The sequence below is a fragment of the Scleropages formosus genome, chromosome 7 (genome assembly GCF_900964775.1).
Source record: "Scleropages formosus chromosome 7, fSclFor1.1, whole genome shotgun sequence".
Lineage (NCBI taxonomy): Eukaryota > Metazoa > Chordata > Actinopteri > Osteoglossiformes > Osteoglossidae > Scleropages > Scleropages formosus.
In genome coordinates this window covers 24226319-24241585 of record NC_041812.1, presented here as the reverse complement: position 1 = coordinate 24241585, position 15267 = coordinate 24226319, and the positions used below count along the sequence as shown (strand labels likewise).

Sequence of the window (15267 nt, the reverse complement as noted above, 5' to 3'; positions counted from 1 at the left end):
CAAATAGAAGAAAATGCATACATATCAATATATTTGCAGAAACCCTAATGTACATTACCTTAGGCAATGACGTAGTTATACACACGTCTGAACCGCTTGTCCCATACGGGGTTGCGGGGAGCCGGAGCCCAACCTGGCAACACAGGGCGTAGGGCTGGAGGGGGAGGGGACTCACTCAGGACGGGATGCCAGTCCATCACAAGGCACCGCAAGCGGGACTCGAACCCCAGACCCACCGAGAGGAGGACCCGGTCCAACCCGCTGCACCACCGCACCCCCCCACGTAGTTATAATCAGTTGGAAAAAAATCTGTTTACCAAGGAAACCAATCAAAGAGCCAGTTTCCATTAGAAACCATGGACAGTGTGGTCTGGTATTTATTAATATCCATATAAATGCCCGTGTGCTGTGCCACTTCAGCTCAATATACATCAACTCCTCTAACCAGCTTTGCAGTCTGGTAATATAAAGCTTCTCTTTATTGATTAAACAAGGATTTCGTAGTAGAGATGTGACATTTACGGTGCTGCATTTGAGACTGACATTATGTATATGTACAGTATGTGGTCCCCGTTGGAGGGGCCGTGTTGCACAGTAGTGCTTGTGGTCCCTGCCGGTGCCAGCAGGAGACGCCGCTGCCCCCTCAACAGCGTTCCCTCCGAGGGGGAGAGCAGGCTACGGTATGGAGCCGTGCCAAGATCGTGACCGCCCATCTCCATGGTCTCCATGACACAGTGTCTCACTCTCTGACCGCCTCCTCTCACCCACCCGCTGCCCTTTGTCAGCCGCCCGTCGTCTCAGCGAGGACTGAGCCCCTCATGGAAATGCTGCTCGGCAGCGCAGCCCACAGAGACACAGAAAACCGCTGCAATCAAACGAGTTGAGAGCTTCCCGCTTCTCTGGTCCCTCACTTTCCTCTGGAAGCCCCCGAAGTGTTGACCGATTTTTAAATGAGCAAGCGGTCTGTTGTAAAAGAACAGCTGTGGCTTTCAAACTATTCAGGACCATTATTCAAAACTGCAGACGTGGAATTGTGCGTCTGTGTGTGTGTGTGCAGCCAACATATATGTACTCCATTGGACAGCCTTTCCATCTGGTCTCATTTGTATTCTCTTGGCTGCCATGTAATTCCTGCATGTGTATATAAGTGTGTGTGTGTGTGTGTATAACTCTTTTGCTTCTGCTTCTCCCGTAGATGAACCATCACAGTTCTGACCTCGAGGATGACATGTGAGCAGCTGCTGTTCAGGTGCTCCCCATAAGCACAAGTTCAGTATCTATAGATGAGATATATAATATTTATAGTCTAGTATATAATTTATGCATTTATACATTTTCACATTTTGTTGGCTCTCCGTTCTGTGTTTCTAAGTGTTTCCTTCCTTCCTTCCTTCCTTCCTTCCTGTTTGTTAAACGCTAGAACCTTCCAGAGTGAAGAGAAGCCCAGTGACAGGAGGAGCAAGGGAGCGCTTTGCATGGGGGGAGGGGGGGTCCACCATTGCCACTTTAGCAGTTACCATGGAAACACCTATGGGGAGGCCTGCCCATCTTCATCCTTGCAGGACTCCAGTCAGCCGGTGCTCATTCATCAGCTTCTCCCCAGGGAATTCTGGGCTAGAGACTCCTCGTGTCTCTCACTCCCATGAACTTCGTTAGTGTGTGTCCCTAAACCCCCTTCGGATGGCCGGAGCCCACGGTCCTCATGTTGAACGTGTCCCTGTGGTCACCATCGCTGCACCTCTCTGCTGTTTGCGATTATGAATTCAGTTTGTTTGGGGATGATTGCAGTTCCAGAACAGCCTTCGTATCTCCAAAATCTGCTCTGTCAAAAAGCGCGCACGCACGCACACACACACATACACACTCGTCAAATCCACAGAGAGAAATTATGCCAAATTTTCATCATAGATTGCTGTAAGAATAGTACTAAGAGAAAATAAATAAATGATGCAGATAAGCTCGACTTTTAAGTAGAATTTCAGCTCCGACTGGCATTTTTTTACGGAATGCTTGCAGGCAGACAGTAAAACACCCGTGCCGTCCGTGAAGCCCTGTCATAACGACTGCTGCGGGCCACCTCTGGTCACTTGGTCACTGACAGTGACCTGGTCCTCAGGGCTGAGAACCAGCATGTAGCCACATATGAACAGTGTCAATTATGGCCTTCCTTGTTCACGGGTTCCAGCGTTTCATCGGCACGAAACTCGGTACGGGTCCAAATGAGTCAGATGCCAAGGTTACCGAATGGAGGGTTGAAGCTGAGCTCTTTGTTGGTCACCTTGCATTTGTTCGCACTCTGCTGAAGGACCCAGGATGTGCGCCGCCTCCCTCCGACTGCCCAGGGCACCTTTACTCTGTGCGGTTGCAGCACATCTCCTGCTGGGCTCACTGTCTGCGGCAGCCGTTTTCCAATTCCTTCCGTCTCCAGAAATCCTCTGAGCAGGTGAACGTCCCGTTCTGTAAAAGACGCGGCATTCACACTCTGGCCAGTGTGTTGACAAGCCCAAAATTAACAAATAGAGATGATCGTGTCCACTTGACCAGTCAGAGTTCATTGCGCAAGACACCCTGAAGAGATTATAGTTGCATTGCTCATGACAGCCAGGTGGTGGCGCCGAGGAGCGTAACGGTTCTGTCGGAACCGTTGATTGTGCTTAAAGTAACAGCCAAAAGAAATCTCAGGACCTTGGTGCCCGTACGGTTTCGCCGAGGGTCTCGGACGTCCCCATCCACATGAAACATCCCTCGTCACTGTAATCATGTGGCCGCATTTATAGAGGCAAAAAGAAAGAAAAGAGACAAAATGCTGCCATCCTGCTGACGCTCACAGCACCCTTGTCAGAGCAATGCTTTTAAGTGATCAATAAGTCTAAGTCAGTTTCTGAAGCATGGCAATGGCAGCCAGCCGTGGGTCCTGAGCGATTGTCGGACTGCGAGCAGCTCCGCGCACTGGAGTGTGTGTGTGTGTGTGTGTGTGTGTGTCTCTCCTCGTGTGAAAACGTGCTAGACGACAATACGAAGCCTCTTCTCCTACCGTGTATCAGGTGCTTTAGACTGAAAGAACACACAGGGTTTGATGTGTAATACCGTGAAATACTGTAAAGTTCAGCTTTCGTTTATCTTTCTCTTCCTTGAACTGTTTGGTAGATGCTGTTGGTTTGCATTCGTGAAAAAGCCACGTGGAAAGACGTGCACAATAACAGTAAAGGTATTTTCATATTGACTGTGAAGGTGTTGCACTTCCTCATTTGACCGAGACAGGATGGCGGTCCAGGAGCCGCGTGGTCACACGTGGTTGGAATGTGAGACAGAGGGCACTCGCAGTCCTGGGGAATACTCTCTTCGATGAGTCTGCGTTGCTGTCGACACCACGCAGGCCCTGCAGCTTCAGTCCTGTTCAGTTGTTCTAGTGGGGTGATGCCTTTTCCTTAGTGTGAACAGAAGGTTATGCATAGAACCTTGCAGTGTGAGTGACCAAGTATGGCGGCGTACCACAGATACCGGTGGAGTCCTGCTTAAAGTATGACGTGTGATAAAGAGGACAGTCTGAATGCGTTGAACTTCACAGGCAGCATCCATATGGCTGACCGGAAGGACAGGTAGAAATCCCACCCTACGCCGCGTCATCTCGTCACATTCCGGGTTCTTCATGCTCCCGAGTGTCCGTGTTGCTCTCGTACGGTTTTCTCATCAGCGCTCAAGTGGAAGGGCTTAAATGAGGAAAAGCTGAAATTTGAAATGTACTGCAGTGTCACAGAAATCAACTGTAGGTGACTGTCTTCATTCAGGCCTTATGGAATCCCAACAATCAGCTCTGTATGTAAATAGAATGTCGAATGATTGCTTGTCACGATATTGGCCAGAGGCTGTTTGAATATGGTGTTACAGCCGAGCTACTGAGCTCAGCGTTTGAAAAGGTGACTTAATTGTAAGTAATAATAAATTCATTGATGTCCTAGTGCATGTTCACAGTGATCCAGAGCCTGGTCCTCTCTACCAGCCCATCACATTAAACACACATGTCAATTCATCTGAGAAAAACATCACCCGACTGTGGGAGGAAACCAGAGCACCCAGAGGAAACCCATGTGAACACAGAGAGAACACGCAAACTCCACTCACCTAGTCTGAGCCGGATTCAGTTGTAAATGTACACGTAAATGTGAAATGAACACTTCAAACCCATAGGCCAAGAGCTGAGGTTCTCCCCACTGCACCACCATGCCATCGTACATAATATTGTTTCAAAACTTTCAGTTTTTTTTTTTTTATTGGAAATTAAATAAGGGAAGTCTCAGAACTGAAAAATACCCTTGAGAACAGCAGTCATTTTGTCTGCAAAATAATGTTTTTTTTTTAAAAAAAAAAACACTTATTTGAAAACTGTTATATCACTACAATCATTTGGCTCAGAAAAAAAATGACACATTTTCCTCATCACAAGCAATTTAGCAAACTGACTGTGTTACGAGACACCGCATCTTATTCAAGGCATCATGCACAGAGTGAGAATGCAACAGGACTTTTGTGTTTTTTTTTTTTCCCTCCACAATTTATTAAAATTGACAATAAGGAAAATCACAGCAGAAGAGCAAAAGGTCCCTCAGCTGCAGAAGAACTGAAGAGCAAAGAAAAGGGCTTTTCAGGCCACCGTGAAGACAGCAGGAAAGGAAAGTGAGCTCTCCGCAGAATTTACTGGACGGACATGTCCTCGGGTCCAGGGCTCCGTCTCCTGAGCGCTGGCGGTGCTGCTGCAGGGAGTCCTGACCGCGGTGCACCTGACAATCAGGGGGCTGAGTGACAGCCCCAGTAATTAACCCTGTCCAGATTACTTATTAAAAGTGACTGTGGGGTGTCTTAGCCACATTCATTCATTGACCTTCATTACTTGGCTTAACAGCGTACTAATTGTTAAAAGTGGAAAGTAAAATCGATTGATTTACTGAGAGGACTGAGAACCAAATAAAACCCAAAGTCCAATTACTGGGCTTGATATTGTTTAATATGTTGTTTTTGGACCTGAATAGCAACAGTGAAAATGTCTTGCCCTGAGTGGACAGCCTAAGCTTTTGTCATTGTGTATCTGAGATTGCGCTTTGTCTCGGCTCGTTAAATTCCGTGGTAACATTCGTTTCCTAGTGATGAGGGTTGCATCCTAATCAAGGACAATTTGGTGTTTATTGGAGTTCAGCAGGAAGCTCTACTGCCCTCCAGTGTCTCCACAGTACAGCTTCTGCACTCCATGCTTGCTTTATTGTATGAAAGTGCACCAGAACTCATCGCTCGTGGAAGTTCTTCTACTGTCTGGGACATACGTAAAAGTATGAAGATGGAGCATGCGGAGAAAGCTCTGTAGCGGAAGATTCCAGAAGAGGCGCCAGGGTCACGGTGTAAGGTCTAAGGTAGGAGGAGGTGAGCTGGCACTGCTGCAGCCATGAAGGGGAGGCGAGACGTTACGAGCCTCACGCGGCGCTGTCTGTAATGAAATGTGACCCGAACGAGTCCGCTGTCCCTTCTTTTGATGATGAAAATCATCTTTCTCTTGGCCTTCTTTTGGGAGCTCTTTAATTTTCCTTCGGAAAGCTGACAGTGCAGGTTTTACATCATCTCATTTCCGTTTTCTTCATATCTTCTAACTTAAGACATCAAGTAGGAGTTGTGTACTTTGTGTAAGAAGCGGTGTTTGAGGCTCAGTTCCAAATGCAGTCTTTTGCACACGATCCCCTGAGTCATTTATACAGTACATGTACTCATCACTACTACATCTTGCATCCTTTGTGTTTGTGTTGTTTTTGTTGTTGTTGTGTCTCTTTCTCAAAGTTTAGACACTTGTCTGGGGGTTTTTCCACACAACTCAGGAAAGTGTTCCTGCCGCATGTAATTCACATTTACTCCATTGCGACGTCAGCACATTCTGGCACCGCTGCCTTTCTTGTTGGGTAAAGTCGTCGCTGATGTACCGAACGTCGCCTATAACCACTTGTTAACATATGGGAGGAAACGGCTCAACGTGAATGAAGATCTGAACAATTAAATGTTGTGGTTTTGCACATTTGTCCATGCAGGTTGGATATGTCAGTCTGTCCATCTGTGGATTGAACTTAATGGCACTGAGGTTTTGGTCTCGCCAGAAGGAATGAAACCCTTCCCACTATTGCTGTAGTTTAACTTCCACTGAGCGGACACCTTTTGTTCAGCTCGGTGCACAATGTATTTTAATAATCATTTTTCATTCATAGAGAGCAAGGAATTGTTTTACTGGAGTAATTCAGAGTAAATACCTCGATCATGTGTACTGCAGCAGGATGGGAATTTGAACCAGCGACCTTTGCAGTCTAAGGTGACCACCCAAACCGCTATCCTTCCTGCTTCTGCCACCACTACTCTGTCCCTCATGTTCTGCTGGACCTCCCCATTCATATAGCACTTGAACACAGAGCAGATTTTCACTTTAGTCATCACTTTGCTCCGTCCTTTCTGCCTTGTGATGGATGGATGATAAAAGAGCCCTGGATCTAATACTCACCTGGTGCTCAGTGTTTGTGCACTATACTCTACTGCACTTCTGTTTGTAGCTACTTCTCGGGTCCTACGGTTCTCCTGGTCTGTGGCCACCTCAGGGACCCCAGGCAGCAGCATACTTTTGAGCGGTCCCTTCGGTCCACCTTCACAACAGCCTCTGCATACAAACGCACCCCTCTCCCTGGAGGAGAGGGGATCGAGGGCCAGGCCCATGCCGATCCAGAGCCTGTCCTGGGAAGAATAGGAAGTGAGGCTGGATTCAGCCTGGGCAGAATGCCACTTCATCACAGGGCAGTCACACACACTAAATGCAGAATATAGTGTTTCTCATAACAATAAGTGCTACTGTATAACAGGTCCACTTTGCTACCTGTATCATTGGCCACACCTGATGCTCATCCCCGCCCAGGTGCCCCTGGTAGTTTAGGAGCTGGACTGTGGTCTGACCTCCTACATGCCACACTACAATTAAAGATGCTGTTGGGTGCTCTACAAAATGAGAAGCATCTGACCCTAAGGATTAGTGGTGAGAATCTATGTTCATGCAGTGTGGACTCTCTGTGTTTCCCCTATGGTCGTGATGTACAGCGGTCCAGAGAAGGGAGAGGTGTTCTGGTACCATCTTATCTTCTTCCTCCCTTAAGTGCAGCAGTCTGTCCAGAGTAAGTCTCTGGGATGCAGCTTTGCAGTGAGGGGAAGAGCGATAGCTTCTCGTATATGCAGTATGATGATATTGTGACAATGTGAGGTTCCAGTCTGAGACTGTAGTTTCACACTGTGTTGTTCAACATGTGTCTATCTCCAGTGAGTGAGTGAGTGTGTGTGAGACACACTGACGTGTCGGTAGTTCACTGTTTACTGACATCAGATTTAACCCTGCTTGATGGGACTGAGGAGTAAAGACCTCCTGTTCCCCCCCCTTTCCTCCCCCATCTGTACTGTATCCACATGCCCAATCCACATAAGATTATTTGGTCTGGAGCAAAACCAGGGAGGCCATTTAAAAAAAATGGCCACAACACCACTAGTCTTTTGTTCTATTACACAAATTCACAATGAAAATTAGAACCAAAATGCTGAAACACTCAGATAATTGAGCACAGTTACAAAGAGAGTGGTTAAAAGGAACATGGTACAAACCTCGCATATCTATCTGTTGGCTCCAGGGCAAGCATGTTTATTTTTGAGGCATATTAAACTTTTAAAAAAAAAAGAAATGTGGGTGTTTTCTCAACTAACTTGTGCCAGAAACACAGACAATTTTGGAGTGTAAAATGAAATCTGTTATTTCTTCTGATTTGTAGAAATGAACCAAAGATCGAGTGCTTCAAGTAAAAAGGAAAATGACGAGTTGACGTGTAATTAGTCATTGATTCTGATTTAAGTGATGATGTAGGACACTGTTGAAAGCAGCAGTGGGTCACACTGGGTCAATCAGTGCACAGCTGCTGTACGGTGGGCCGTGTCCATCTATGTGGTCTCTCCCGAGAAGCTGGGCTCAGTCACGGCTCCCTCGGTGCACAGGTTTACGTTCAGGGCCCTCTGCCCCCCATGCCTTTCTTTCAAAAGTACTTCCGTTGGCCCCCCAGGATGCTCCCTGTTGTCAGACCCCACCGTGACTCATGGAAACATTTGCACAACCAGCCGTCATTCCCAGATCAGCTGCTCTCCTTTAAAAAAAAGCCATGAGGAAGTAGTGAAATCCTCAGCATGCTTCGCTTCATTTGTTCTCAAAGTTCTTCAAAAGGGCCATTGTGTATGATTGTTTTCTCCTGGTTAAACTTTTCCCTTGTGTAATACAAACTTTCTCCAAAAAGGACACTTCATTTGAAATGAATTTCCAGTTATGGGTTATGATTTAAATGTGATCAGGTCGAAGGCAATGAAAATGTTGAAATGAATACTTCTCTGATCTATAGTTTATTGCCTCCTTTTTATGGTGTCTACAATTTAGATAGAATTAGATGCTATAACTACCGTGTTAACAAATTTTGGCTGCAGTGATCTGTTCTGGAGCAGTGGGATGTAACGCTAGCGAACTGTGTGCGGCAGCTGTGTTAAATGCTTAAACAACTTCTAATTTGCAATTACGCTGGACTATAAACGGTAGATGAGGCAATGAGAATTGGAATGTCTATTGCACCAAAGCAAATTGCCAGTTATAAGCCGCAACAGATTTCCATGTAGTGTTCCACAGTCATTTGACTTGTGCTTTTAAGTGACCTGGGCATGGTGGTACAGAGCAACAGGTTTTCAACCAAAGGGCTCCCCTTCCTGTGGAAATGTATTCATCTGACACTTTCCTCCAAAGCAACTTATACTGCTAAGGTTACAATTACCTACCCATTTATAGAGCTGGGTAATTTTATGGGAGCAATTTAGGGTAAATGCCTTACTCAAAGGTACTACAGCTGGAGGCTGGGAATTGAACCAGCAACCTTTGGATCTAAAGGCAGTAGCTCTAACTACGCTACTGTCTGTCTGTACACCCAGTAATGGAGAGTTCTGCGCACCCTGTAGGAATCATCGTGTTTAAATAGCTTTCGATGTCTTATTGTGCTGTTAGATTTCACTCGGGAATAAATCCCATGTCTGGAACCTAAAATTTCAAATTATAACCCCAAAGTGCTGTGAAACTGACGATGCATAGGGAAGGTCTTTTGCATGGTGACCAGTTTCCCTGCCACAACCATAGCGGAGCTGAAAGGAAACCCCTGTAAGTTCTTGCACCTTCTGTCATCCCAACAATGCCCCCTACAACACATTGAATTTTTTTTTTTTTTTTTTTTTTTTTTTATTAACATTCATAACACACACACTGACTGACTGACTGAAACCACTTGTCCCAAGCAGGGTCATGGCAAGCTAATGCCTAACCCAGCAACACAGGGCGTAAGGCTGGAGGGGGAGGGGACACGCCTAAGATGGGACGCCAGTCCGTCACATGGCACCCCAAGCGGGACTAGAACCCCAGACCCACCAGAGAGCAGGGCCTGCCCAAACCCACTGCACCACTGTGGCCCCCTGCATTCATAACAGATGTTTACATTTATGCGCTCTACCTATCTCGGGAAGATAAAGCCGAGGTAAAAGTGGGTAAAGGAAAACGTCTCGGCACATGGTGCTCTAAGCCATTTGCTTCAAATCACCTTCTCTTCTAGTACTTTAATTGTGCCATGTCAGTGGTTACTAGGAATGGTGCAGTAGGGGGTGTGTGTGTGTGTGTGTGTGTGTGTGTATGTATATATGTATATATATGTGTGTGTGTGTATATATATATATATATATATATATATATATATATATATATATATATATATATATATATATATACACACACACACACATCGGCGACTTCTGCTGTGTACCTCGGTCACTGAGTAAAATGAATATGTGCTTCATGCAGAAGTTCATAACTGCTAATGGGGTTTGAAAGAATTACTGTGTTGCAACTTATGTACGGTTTTATAAATAGCTATATGTTACACTGGGCATCACATGGTCGAAGAGCTGTTCCACACACTGCATGTGTGGATACTGAGACAGTCTTTGGTGTCAAAGGGATTATTCATATTTCCTGTCACACTGGTAAAGAACCCTGTTGGAATGTCTACACGTACAGTAAAGCACTCATTGCTGACATGCTGTTCATCACTGCCTTCGCACATATCTGTTGCCTTGAAGGAAAGGGAATTCATAAGCAGCTTTATTTCCACAGTTCACACATCTTGTGCAAACCCTGGTCTGAGGTCATTCTCTGTTGGTGCCTTTTTTTAATTTTTATTTTAATATCCAAGTACAAACTGCTGCCTCTTGTTCTTATGCACCACACACTTAAACCTTTATTTCTTCAATAAGGTATTTCATGGCTGTTGCCCTGAGAACTGCAAGTGAACTGCTTACATAAAAAAAAACAGAGAGAGAATTGTTTGCGACGACCAGCATTGGAGCAGTTGTCATAATTAGAGATCATAATTTCTGACACGACCAACCCTCATTTAGTTATTTCCTTTGTGTTCAGTATCTTTGCTTGAGCTTTAGAGCTTTTTCATGGGGAAACCTCAGTTAAATATACAATGTGACTGTAAATAGTGCCTGTTTCCCCTTATTTGCACAGCTTTGGTTTATTTTTAGCTTTGGGCAACTGCAATATCTTTGCTCATATTACTTATTTAACAATGAGGCAAAACATGATGATCTTGAGTTGACCTTAAAGAAGTTCAGGTAGGCCCGTTAGGGTTTTCATCTAGAACAGAAAACGCTGCAGGTCAGCTTTCATTTATGAATAATACTGAGCAAGGTGCTTACCGTAAATTACTCCAGTAAAAAAAATTACCCAGCTGTAATGGGTAAATAATTGTAAATTTGTTAACGGTAAGTTGTTCGCAGAAAAGCATCATGTAGGTGACATTAACATTTACATCTATTCAATCTCACAAAGCATCCTTTGTAATTTGTCCTTCTAGAGTAAAAATTTCCCCTTGCGCAATTCCCTAATACTTTAAAGGACCCAGCAGTTCGTGTCTTCTGATTTTGCACGAAGTGGAACCTGATCGGGTCATAATTTGTTCAACTTGACGGTTTCAACCACAAGAAGTGTCACTCCTGAAATCACTCCAGGAGCCGAGAGTGAACACTCAACTCGCGTCTCGCTGGACCACAACAGTTCCGAGAGGTCTCGTGACACCACGGTTGTCCCCTGTCATCCGGGAGGAGCTGAAGGAGCTACAGGAGCCCGGGGCCCTTAAGAGCACGTCCAGCGCGTGTTCCGCGCAGCCCCGCGGGAGTCCACGTGGAGCTGCAGGAACAGAGCGAAGAAACAACAGATCTCCTTCAAGAAATTTATGCAAATGAACATGCATGGATGATGGGGGGGAAAACAAACGGAGAGAATGACGCCGGTCGGGGAGTCCTCGGCACATCATCATGATACGGACTGACGCCACACAGGTCGGATCACTTCGCGGGATTCGGGAACGCGGGGCGCTTGTCTGAGAGAGCTGGGATTTTTTTCCCCCCCAAAACCGGGACACGGTCATTTTATTACTACGGTGTGCTTTTTGCTGTTACATCTACTTCTCGGCTGTCTGAGTTCATCGCGCGCCAGCTGCTGCGCGTGGACTGTATCCTGGACATGTCACGTCCGACCAACGTGAACGTCCACAGAAGAAGGGACATTCTTCTCTCCTGCAGCGACCCGCCGTGTCACGGATACTGACTTCTCATCGGAACTGATCACACACCTTCCGCATTCAGTCCGCTTTGGCCAGTTTTTGGATGTCTCGATGTTTTAATCGAGTCGTTTTCTTGCTGGGGTAGCACGTGGAAGCCACACCGGCAACGACGCCCGCTCTGCGCTCTCCGACCACCGGCATGTGCGCCTCGGAGAATCACAGCGACGTGTCGGCCGCGCGCGCCAACGGCTCCACGTGCGCGCAGGTGATCATCCCGCACGAGGTGTTCCTGACCCTGGGCTTGGTCAGTCTACTCGAGAACGTGCTGGTCGTGTGGGCCATCGTGAGGAACAGGAACCTGCACTCCCCCATGTACTGCTTCATCTGCTGCCTGGCTATCTCGGACATGCTCGTGAGCGCGAGCAACGTGCTCGAGACGCTCGTCATGCTGCTCACCGAGCACGCGCTGCTGGCCTTCCGGCCGCGCCTGCTACAGCACCTGGACGACGTGATAGACATCTTGATCTGCAGCTCCGTGCTTTCCTCGCTCTCCTTCCTGTGCGCCATCGCGGCCGATCGCTACATCACCATATTCTATGCGCTGCGCTACCACAGCATCGTGACCGCGCAGCGCGCCGCAGTCGTGATCGCGAGCATCTGGACGGTGAGCGCCGTTTCCAGCACTCTCTTCATCCTCTACCACACGGACGTGGCCGTGATCGTGTGCCTCGTGGCCTTTTTCTGCTTCACGCTGGCGTTCACCGCCGCGCTGTACCTGCGCATGTTCCTGCTGGCGCACGTGCACTCGCGGCGCGCGCCCCTCTCCCGCAAGAGCCGCCGCCAGGCGACGAGCGTGAAGGGCGCCGTCACGCTGAGCATCCTGCTGGGCGTCTTCGTCGCGTGCTGGGGCCCCTTCTTCCTGCACCTCGTGCTCATCCTCGCGTGCCCCGCAAGCCCGCGCTGCGCGTGCTTCTTCGGCCACTTCCAACTCTTCCTTGTCCTCATCATCCTCAACTCGCTCATAGACCCCGTCATCTACGCGTACCGCAGCCGCGAGCTGCGCAGGACCCTGAAGGAGCTCGTGCTCCACACCTGCTACTTCCCCGTGTCCGCGCGGTGATGCGCCGCTGCGCGCGGAGGATGGGCACGCGGACCACGTCCAACGCGCTTCGGAAGCCCGCGCGCTCCGCGCTTTCTCTTGCCTTGGCTTTGGGGTCCGGGTATGATCGGATAAGTTTATAAACGCTGTCGCCCCGTCCTTACGAAGGCGAGATGAAATCGGGGAAAGACGCCGAGAAGATGAGCTGGGCTTTGAGCGCAGGTGACACCTCGACCTGCCGACGCGCACAGGTACACTGCAGACTGACTGATCGCACCGGAAATCGTAGGGGGCCCCAGGGGCACAGCAAAAAAACTTAAATTGGAAAAAAAAAATGTCAGGAGCATTGGGGCAGTAACAGGTCAGTTCCAACCCAATAGGAGAGGGGTGGTTCCAGAGCAATGACTGCGGAAAGTGGTGTTTTCATGTTCATAGAGGATGACCCCCCCCCAGGTAGTGTACTGTAAGGAATAAGAGAAACACCTACGCACAATTTCCAGTGAGTTCCACAGGCTTTGAGTAGTACTGGCACAGCTTGTAGGGTAGTGGCCAGAGCTGCTGCCCTTTGGACCCGAAGGGTGCAGGTTCAGATCTTAGCTGTTGTGCCCTTGAGCAAGGTATTTACCCTAAATTGCTCCAGTAAAATTACCCAGCTGTAGAAATGAGTGAATAACTCTGAGATGGTAAGTTGCCTGTTGCTTTGGAGAAAAGCATCAGCTAAATGAATACATGTGAACGTACTATGAAACCATAGGCGTAACAGGGGGCCGAGTCCTGTCCCAGTGGTCAAGCAGGACTTGTATGTTCAACGCATTTTAGTCCCCAAAAACTGAGTTGTCGTCATGGTACTCTGTTGAACACTTTCTGCCGTTTAAATGTTACTTGAATGTTTGAGTCACACTGAATTCCATTGGAAGACATGGAGGAATACAAGTGCAATAACTGATGCAGTGTAGTTTCTCAGTGCTTCTACACTCGGGCTTGCTGTGTAGTGGGTCTGGGGCTTGAGTCCTGCTTGGGGTGCCTTGCAGTGGACTGGCATCCTGTCCGGGGTGTGTCCCATCCCCCTTGGGCCTTGCGCCCTGTGTTGCCGGGTTAGGCTCCAGTTCGCCGTAACCCCGCTTGGGACAAGTGGTTGTAGACTGTGCGTGTGCGCTTCCACACTTTTCTCATTTCTATCTGTAAGATGGCTTTTTTTTTTTTTTTTTTTTTTTTTTTGAATAAATTAAAAACTTGTTCTTTCCCATGTAATTGAATACAGATTTTGGTATCGATTTACACAATGTCTGCTACTGTTTATTTTTTTTAAAAATTATATTCTCAGAATCAATTTAAAGGGGTTGACTGAACAGTTGAATGGGTTAAACATTCAGCATCGTCCTGTGTCAGTTTTGTGTTTTTAATGTTCTCATTTTACATCCCTTTTTATCAACATCAACATCTTCATCATGGAAGAAATGTAATAGGATTAGAGCAACGTTCTGTGCCGTCTTCCAAAACACGGCCCTTTGAATTAACGTGTGCTTTCGGAAAAGGCCCAGAAATAAAATAAGTTTTTAAGACGATTTGAGTTTTTTTTTTTTTTTTTTTTTTTTTTTTTTTTTTTTTCCTTCATTCAGAGTGCAGTTTTCATTCAAAACAGAAATCGAGCATTTCAAAATGATTATGATCATGTTCAGTGCACAGAAGTGCAGCTCAGCACAGCGATGAGCTGAAATGTATCCTGTGTCCCAGGCTGACCGTAGTAATCGTCAGATTCTTCAGATCCAGTGACTATTGCAGCACATCGGAAACATTCCTTCTATCGTCTTAGATACTTCATTTGTGTAAAAGTAAATTAAGGGATACATTATAAAGCCAAAAAAAAAAAAACTTTAGGAAACATCTAGCATATCTTAACACATAATACTGGCATGACTGTTGTCGCTAGAGAAACCACAGGTAATTTATTAGTTGCTTCCTGCAGTCTGACAAGGGTCATTCTGGGCTATATTTGAACAGACTAATTTAATACTGGTAAAATGCTCACAAGGCAAAGATTATCTCAGTAAGGCAAAATGTCTGAACATCTAGAACCACCTGTGGACAGTCAGTTGAAATATTTCTCTTGTGGTCAATCATGTCATTGTTCCATGTACTGTATGTTCTGGGGACTTGGAGTAGATAATGGTTTTAAATCTTTTCTCAGGGAGCAGTGAATCGACACACTTGTCTCGTCACCACAAATACAAGAAGCCTTTACTCAACATTTGTAACTATACTGCAGTTTTTTGAAAGCAAAGCAGAGTCGGGATTGTGAGGTTATTTGTGGTTTTTTTCTTTTTTCTTTAATTGATACGTTTCACCAAATTGACTTGCATTTATCATGCACGGTAATTTTTTATGGTATCAACGCGAGGTAAGTGTGTGTGAATCGGTGCCCTCGATCAAGAAGCTGGGATTCTAACCTGGGTCCATTGACCACAAGGCACA

The 15267-nt window shown here is 46.7% G+C and overlaps 2 protein-coding genes across 2 annotated transcripts in view; both read left to right on the top strand.

Annotated features, from left to right (window-relative positions):
* The window catches only part of LOC108926346 (RNA-binding Raly-like protein), a 34893-nt gene extending 30669 nt beyond the window's left edge, over positions 1 to 4224 (top strand). The window contains exons 7-8 of the mRNA XM_018739012.2: positions 1196 to 1268; positions 1421 to 4224. Coding sequence (XP_018594528.1) covers positions 1196 to 1234 — 39 coding nt within the window. The 3' untranslated portion in view covers positions 1235 to 1268; positions 1421 to 4224. The remainder of the gene's footprint in view (positions 1 to 1195; positions 1269 to 1420) is intronic.
* Positions 4225 to 11546: 7322 nt separating this feature from the next.
* LOC108926324 (melanocyte-stimulating hormone receptor-like) lies at positions 11547 to 12873 on the top strand. Its single transcript, XM_018738953.2, has one exon. It carries the CDS (start codon positions 11896 to 11898, stop codon positions 12814 to 12816), a length of 921 nt encoding a protein of 306 aa, XP_018594469.2. The 5' UTR covers positions 11547 to 11895; the 3' UTR covers positions 12817 to 12873.
* The last annotated feature ends 2394 nt before the right edge of the window (positions 12874 to 15267 follow it).